Here is an 8,456-nt window from a genome sequence, read left to right on the forward strand (position 1 = left end):
AGACCTCAAAGTCATCGGTATGTTTTTTAATAAAACTCTATATATTTTTTTACTCCAGTGGATGTAGCTTTTTATTCCCTGTACGAAAGTACTAAGGCACTTATGTACTTTCCTTGTCTCCCATACGGCAAGTGTTACGAAATTAAGGTTAAAATATCTTTTAAACTAACCGTTTCAGGCACAAGTATCTTGATACGTTTGTATATAGAACAAGAAAATGCGTCAATTGATGAATAATAAAATATAGAATTTCATTTAAAACGTTACAATTTGACGAAAAATGATCTTCAGAAAAAATTCTTCCCACCGATATACGTGCCCCCTGAAATACCTTAACTTTGTCCTGAGAAGCTTGTCGTACAACCGTACATAAGGCAGATATTTATGTGATCTCATTAAGCTGAGACTTATAAAATATTAACGAGTCCATTGTTATTCTATTTTTAAATTAAAATATTCATGGATACTTTTGACAGAGCGGTATTCCTAAAATGGTAAAAAACGCATCAGACGTCGGTGGATCGAGGATTCACGATTATGATACAGCACTGCAGCTACATTTGGAAACTAGAGAGAATATGGAGGGGATAGGTGATTACGTATGTCTCGTGTGTGGATCACATCTCACAGTTCCAGCTTTCAGCTCTCCTTGAGGGACTTCAGTATGAATCGGGACGGTTGAGTAGTATCCACGATGATGAGGTTCGTCATACTCTTGTTCTTCTGCGGCGCGATCGCTGGTAGTAACGACACCTTGAGCAACGTAATCCCCAGCGACGAGCTACTGGATTTAGAAGAGCAGAACGAGGAGAATAGACTCGCAAATAATAGAACTCTGAACGAAATATACGAGGATGCTGTTCACGCTTATCTGGACGAAGACTGGGACCGTTGCATTCAAGACTTCAACACAGTTTCTCATGGGTAAATCTGAAATTGAAATTATGAATTATAAGAATAATGATTATATCTAATTTATAATTATAGATAATTATAAAAAGAGTTGGTAAAAGAAAATAATTAGTGAAAAATATTTAATAATTAGCGCAAGAGAATCCTATACGTATACCTTTACTACTTACTAGAAAATAGAAATTCAGTTTTTAAACTGCAAACATAACAAAATATAAAGTGTTTCACTGTGCACATATATCTTTTTCAATATTCTTTTTATTCTATTTGATACTTCTTTTAGATACAAGGCCTACAAGCGAATGATAACAAATTGTAGACGAAAATGCCGTATGAAAGCTGAAGGTACACCACCGATTTTTCCACAAAACATCGAGGATTTACACTTTTATGAAAAAAAGATCAAAGAGACACTGTGTCTCTTAACGTGCAATAACGAATATCGGGAGATCGTTGGCTCGAATGTGCTGAAGATGTTACCACGTGAAACTGAACAGAAATTGTTGAACAATGGTATTTATGAATACCTGCATATTTGCTACTATCAGGTAACTAAAAAGAAAGAATAACTATTAGAAATTATCCTATGATTTAATCCTTTTTTTCTTTGGTGCCGCATAAGATAATTAAAAGAAGCAAAAAATATTAAAAATTATAAAATGGCAAATATATTATTATGTAAATGTGTATTATAAAATATGGGATAAATTAATCGATTTATTATAGCTTTCAGTCTTTAAATTTAGCAAAGGATTGATGCTTCTTTAGTATCCCATAAAAGAGTCTGGCGAATTCTAATAAGAGAACTTACGCAATCGTGGCTTCGTAAACCTTACACTAGTGACTTTTTTAGCAGATAAATAATGAGTTTAATGCTCTGAGCAGTCAACTCGACCATAAAGCCTAGCCTACGTAATCGGCGTGCTGATGTTCGGTAGCAATGTACCGGAGCGTATTGCATATGCGTCTCATAAAATATCCCTTCAAACAATCAGATCTCATAATTGCATGAAATATGATTCTAATAAATTTTCGTCTTTCGCAATACTAATCAACTTTTTCACACTGATCCCATGTTTTAGTACAAGGTTTCATATACGTTGCATCATCTCTTAATTCCATAAATTCTATTCTGATTTTTTTATCATTTTTTAATAAATATATTTTTTACAGACACATCGATATCAAGACGCAGCCAACGCGCTATTTACCTATCTAGTCGTACATTCTAATCATGAGGTGAATCTAAATCTTTTTAAACGCTATTTAACACTGCCAGGTGTGGAAGAGGAGAAGGTGGTAAATCTAGAAACACCGACTTATGTCAGCGTTTACTTCAAAGGCGTCTCAGCTTATGAAAACGGAGATTATGCAGAAGCCGCCGGTCTGTTCGAGACATCGTTACGATCGTACTTAGAAGCCGAGGAGGAATGTAGATTTTACTGCGAAGGTCCTTTTGACCAGGGTTGGCATCCAGAATTTACTTCCTCCATCGCAAGTGAGTGGATCTGAAACATAAACGAAAGCCGGTATATTGTTGTTTCCTAAAAATAGCCCTCCGTTTCTTTCAGATCATTTTACGTACTGTTTGAAATGCAAACGATCGTGTTCGCGTATGTTAAACAATATAAATGGCGATTACCGCAGACACATGTTCAGAAGTCATTACGATTATTTGCAGTTCTCTTATTACAAATGTGAGTATACTCGCTAGTCGAATTGCGATGCGAACTTAAGATAAGTTAATAGGGATTTTAGAAGCTAGGAACGCAAAATTTTAATCATAGCTGCACAAAACACGTATCTATCTCTAACTTCTGTGATAATATACGCTGTACATTTTTCGTATTTAAAAAATGCATAGCCTTGTACCAAATAAGCTAACAATATATATACTGGCGCATTTATCGCCACCAATATCTTGTTTGTAAAATGTAGCGAAGTTTTCTCTGAGAAATTTTATGAATACTAGAGACACGTGATTGAATAGATCACAAACATATATGCGTCAGTTATTCATGAAATTTACTGATAATAACACCTTGATGTACGAATAGTTAACTTATAAATGTTACACCTTTGCAATTACCATGGCAAATTAATTGTAATTTCGTGAATAGAGCTCTTCAGGAAGCTCTTAGTCATAGCTCGAAGGACGTTTAATTGGATTAATCTTGCGTAAGTGCTTAGGCTGTTCCATTTTAATGATCGACATCGTTTATCCGTGGAAATAGCTCCGAGCTGTTGCCTAATCTAGTTTTTTGCCGCTGACTTAATCTCTCGTTGAGCCAATTTATTTCCCACCATGGGCAGCCTTGCAAAATATTATACTACATTAGTATGTATCATTACGTGTTTTTATAGTGGGAAACTTAAAAGCAGCCTGTGCCGCTGTAGGAAGTTTCTTGCTCTTTGATCCGGTGGATAAAACGATGCTGCAAAACAAAGAATACTATAACGCTCAGCCAAAAGTCAAGGTTGACTATTTTTCTCCGAGAGAGGTGACTACCCAACCATTTATCACCTAAAAATATGAAAATACAAAGTGCAATAAATGCTAATAACATGTACAAAATTAATTATATTCCTTTTTTATTTTTTTTTTTTTTTAGGACGCTATCAATTACGTAAAAAGACAGGAATACGAATTGAACCTGCTGCATTACATTTCTAATGAATTTTCGGTTATAAATGAGAAATTCCAGAAGATAAAAAAAGAGAAACAGGACAATGAAACGAATAATACCGAAAAGAAAGAGCTGAGAAAGGTAAAAGAATGAGATATAAAAAAGATTGAAAATACATATTTGATACTAATAAACCAATCGACTGAAACACTTATTCGATTTTTACGCGTACGAATCGGTCAGTTATTTTCTAAAGTCTAACATGTTTGTACTTTAAGAAAAGCTCTTGATTACGTCTGTGTATCTTTTGAAAGAAAAAGATAATAAAATATTCACAAACAGAAATACTTCCTTTTTTATCAACTAACTAGTTCTTTTTCCATTCGAATTACTTATGTTTCTATTGGATGTCATATTCGAATTTTCGTTGAAACGCCTATGGGATGCAACCCAGAATGCATCCATGCGTTTATTATACAAGCATGTAGGCGATTAGTAGATTAATTTTTCTAGGAATCCACTTTCAACCGGTTATTTTTCAGATATCAGATACAGAAGCAATACTGCACCCACCACCTGGTTATTCGTTGTTTTATTACACGAAATTATCAAACAATTTTTCAATGAAACGATTCGAGGACCACAAAATACACGATAAAAGATATTTTGAGGCCAAAAACGATATTTATTTAAAAGAAGAGGATCTTGGTGGGCAAAATCGTTATGTCGCCGATGGTTTCCTTAATTCCACTGAGTGTGAATCTATGATGCAGTTCGCTACTGTATGTATCATTAAGAACTTCTATTTTACTCTTCAAAGTTTGTATCTGTATTAACAATTATTTTAATGTACATATATGTATATATATATATAATGATAGATGACTGCGGTAGAAGGAGATGGTTACAGTGAAAATAAAAGTCCACATTCAAAATATGAAAAGTTTGAGGGAATAACTGTTGGGCGAGCGGCTTTGGTAAAATATTCTTATTTTATATAATGTCTACAATAATATGCTGATGTATTAATGATAATGATGTTGATTCTAGATGGTATACTTTGGACAAATAAAACCAGAATGGTTGGAATTGCTTTTAGAAAAGACCGAACAAGTCCGGGACCATGTGGAAAGGTATTTCGGACTAAATCATCGACATCTGTATTTCACCTACACTCATTTGGTCTGCCGCACAGCTCTACCCGGTAATTTTCACCTGATGCATCATCGTGCTTCTGGTTCCTTTCGCAGCCGAAATCGCGTTGCACCGATTCACTTGGTACGACTTGTGGGTAACGGTGACCAGTCAAAACACAACTAAATAATCACTTCCAAATTTTTCCTTTTTCTTTAACCTGAAAAAAGAAACATATACACACAAAAGAAAAAAATGAATACCTATCCCGTAATAAAGCAGCAAATCATTTTTATTTCAATTTAGATTCGCCGGTGAATCGAGACGATCTGAGTCATCAAGTTCACGCGGATAATTGTATATTGAAGGATAGAGATGTCTGTCTTCGCGAGAGTCCAGCTTATATTTGGAGAGACTACTCTGCGATTTTGTATCTGAATGACGATTTTCAAGGTGGTGAATTCTTTTTCACCGAAGATCGCGTTGTTCGAACAACGGATAACGTTGTTTCACCACGTTGCGGACGAATTGTGGCCTTTTCTGCTGGTAAAGAAAATCTCCATGGAGTTCGTGGTATTTTACGAGGTAAGAGATGCGCTTTGGCGCTATGGTTCACTCAGGACAAGAAATATCTTGAGTACGAGAGAGTATTGGCATCGGCAATCTTGAAAAGAGTTCAACGAGTAGGACCTTTTGAGGGAAAGGACATCCAAGTGCCTCCGAAGTAAATAATATATTCAATGCTTTAAGTATTAAGACGTTAAGTAACTTATTGTCTTAAAATATTTCTTTGATCTTCAGGTACGAGGATATGCTTATCCAATATATGCACAGCGATGAATTGCTGAAACATTTTTTGAAAAGTTCTCTATAAGAGAAGTACGAATGGTTGTGAAGGATAGCTACAATACCGTGTTACAATTTCAGAAGTTCTACAGGAGAAGAATAATTTAAAGAGTAATATATGTATTTTTATGGTTAGTAAAATCTGACCTAATATCCAAACTGGGACCTGAGAAGATGCATTAATAGTCATTAACAAAAACAGTGAATCCTAGTAAACATACGTTGAATTATAAATTCTCAGTTTCTCTGTACTTATAACGGAGTCGCTTATTGAAATTATGTACCTTATCAGTATCGAACAGTAGGCTCTTTCGAATAAAATGTCGACGGTAAATTGCTTAACATTAGTATGATTGCTTATATAAATTCCGAGCAAGTTATTCTTACATTACATTATATATACATTATATATATATAATACATGAAATTTATTTTGTAATAAGGATGGTATAGAACTTGCAAGAGATCTATACAAGTGTTTTGTACCGATTATAATGAAATCAATTCGCAACACTCGATGTACTCCGCTTGATGTTATATTTTTTTTTCATTTTTATATATCCTGCGTTACTCACAATTTCTCTTTTGATTCATTCATACCATTTCATTTCCTTTTTTTTTCTTTTTGTTTTAAGTGTACAAAGTATCATTAATTCTTTTTATCAAACCTTCTCGTCTCTGTTAAACATATTAGACCGGCGATTTTATACATTAGAAATGAAATGTCAATATGTGTATTGACACGAAGGATGTCCATAGTCACGGCACACATACACAATTGATGGTTTATTTATATATAAAATATCCTAATCTTTATTAGAACATAGACATTACATGTCAACAGGCTTACATAACCATTCTATGTATCATGTAACATGTATATCGTATTAATTTATCTTTTTGTTCGTATTTATACTATGTATAAGAGTTTATTATGTATATGCAATTGCATTGCAATCCTATCTTTTAACGCATTTCTCTCTCTCTCTCTCTCTTTCTCTCTTCCTTTCATTCCTTTTTCATGTTCCCTTTCTCTCACACATGACTTTAAGTCCTGTACACACGACTGCCTTTATTTTTTTGTATGCGTGTCAATTCCAACACAAAATGCGCGTGTTTGTTAAAATTTCTTTCGTGTATGTGTGTGTATGTGTGTGTGTGTGTGATTTTATTTATCAGAATCTGATAAAATTGTATTTCTCGTCATTATTACAATAATACGTAAAAAGCGAGTCGCATAAAATCTAATCATATGTTTTATTTCTGCGTAATCGTACGCATAGGAATCGAAAAAACTTATGCCCGACTGTAATGATATTAAAGGGTGATTAAAAGCCGTAGTTAAACCACGTTTTCTTTTTAAACACCGTCAGTTCTTTGTTCGGGAATTCAGTCAGGAAGAAAGTGAACGCGATCATACTAACATTAATTATGTTTCGTTACAAACATTTATTACGAAATTATAGTGACATCTGCGTATCACAGAAGAGCTCAGTCGATTTTTCGCAGGAACCACTCCATAATAATCGTATGCTCTTTTCTTTTTTTCTTCGTCCTTATTTATCTTTTTTTTTTTTAACATTATCATGCCCAACCATGTACCAAAGATAGATATTTAATCTTTAAATACTGTCGATGTACATAATCAAACATTTCCAAACAATTTTTTCCGATCAAATGCTTTCAGAATAGAATCAATCAATGTAAAAGCTTTACTAAAAGAAACATATCAACATATTTGTTAAGTATTAAACAACATCGAATGGAGTGGTCACCAATTTTATCGCATTACTTAGATGGTTTCTTTATATTGCTCTTCGTAGACCTTTTCTTTGTTTTCCTTTTTCACATGAGTATATGATAATAATAGTAATCATTACTATAATAATAACAAAATGAAATGTAAATTCGTAAAATAGAGGTGGAGCTTCGCGGTTAAACGCTAAATAGTTTTCTTAAAATATAAAATCATCTTACAATGTACCTTTCAAATGAATGATAGCTATAAAAAAGTTTACCGTGCTTGTCATTCAATAACCAAACATAGCGTTCGCACTTTTTCTACGAATTACTTCATAGCTTAAAGGATAATGCACTTTTAGAGCCAGGTAACGAATACCTTGCAACAAGTATCACTGGGACTCGTGCATAGATCAAAATTGGACAATCTAGATCTTTGAGTATGTTAACTGAATTTGTCATTTTTATCGGACGTTATAAATATAACATTAGGAAAGAAATAAACAAGATATTTTTCATAAAATCTAATAGCTTTGTTAAAATATCGATAAAAAATTAAAAAGTAAAATGTTATAACTTTTAAAACGAATGGAAGAAACTAAAAAAATATTTTACACTATGTGAACTATGCACGAGGATACAACTTGTTGCCGATAATCTAAATTTGCACAAAAGGAAGCATCGTGTGTGCTGGACTATATAATAATATTCGAATTCGATTTTTTCAGACTTATTCTTAAAATTATTACTTCGTTTTTATATACACATATACATATACACACAGGCGGTATGTATGCACATGTAACTGTTAAACGAGATGGACTGTCTCTAAAAACGGTCGATTCGCTTTAGGAATATATCGCAAAATCATTACAAAAAATACTGAAAATGAAAGAATAAGGAAAAACAAGAAAACGATAGGATACAGTCGATTCACATTAAAAGTTAACGTAGTAATTCTCGTTTTAAAATAATAAATATAGGAAATATTTAATGATAATTATACAAAAAATATTGAATTAATTTTGCAATAATGGAAAGAATGAAACGATCACTGTGGAACTGCCATGAAATTTAACTTGCAATTCTTCGAAACTTTCATAAGATCTAAAAAATTAATCGCAAATCGCGCAACTAATTTGTTTGTTACAATGTTAAAATCGTATGTTTAATCATTTTAATAAAGCATTTCCTTTC

General features: G+C 33.1%; 1 protein-coding gene across 2 annotated transcripts; it reads left to right on the plus strand.

Annotated features, from left to right (window-relative positions):
- The first annotated feature begins 457 nt into the window (after positions 1–457).
- Positions 458–5,861, plus strand: LOC117211594 (prolyl 3-hydroxylase 1-like). Of its 2 annotated transcripts, XM_033455652.1 has the most exons (11): positions 458–924; positions 1,196–1,460; positions 2,086–2,410; positions 2,484–2,609; positions 3,277–3,413; positions 3,525–3,680; positions 4,082–4,321; positions 4,421–4,516; positions 4,590–4,743; positions 4,980–5,397; positions 5,475–5,861. In XM_033455652.1, the coding sequence occupies exons 1-11, from the start codon at positions 695–697 to the stop codon at positions 5,545–5,547; spliced, it is 2,220 nt and encodes a 739-aa protein (XP_033311543.1). In that variant the 5' UTR covers positions 458–694; the 3' UTR covers positions 5,548–5,861. The 2 variants fall into 2 exon arrangements, with proteins under 2 accessions (XP_033311543.1, XP_033311544.1); XM_033455653.1 differs by lacking the exon at positions 5,475–5,861 and having other exon boundaries at positions 459–924; positions 4,590–4,817; positions 4,980–5,127.
- Positions 5,862–8,456: the final 2,595 nt, after the last annotated feature.

Source organism: Bombus bifarius, unplaced genomic scaffold (assembly GCF_011952205.1).
Source record: "Bombus bifarius isolate JDL3187 unplaced genomic scaffold, Bbif_JDL3187 scf7180000008239, whole genome shotgun sequence".
NCBI classification, from domain to species: domain Eukaryota; kingdom Metazoa; phylum Arthropoda; class Insecta; order Hymenoptera; family Apidae; genus Bombus; species Bombus bifarius.

Bases quoted from the DNA above. Each gene is read 5' to 3' on its own strand.
- LOC117211594 (XM_033455652.1), top strand. From the start codon at position 695: ATGATGAGGTTCGTCATACTCTTGTTCTTCTGCGGCGCGATCGCTGGT. The intron at 4,517-4,589 runs GTAAAATATTCT...TGTTGATTCTAG, and splicing joins CTGTTGGGCGAGCGGCTTTG to ATGGTATACTTTGGACAAAT. The intron at 4,744-4,979 runs GTAATTTTCACC...ATTTCAATTTAG, and splicing joins CTGCCGCACAGCTCTACCCG to ATTCGCCGGTGAATCGAGAC.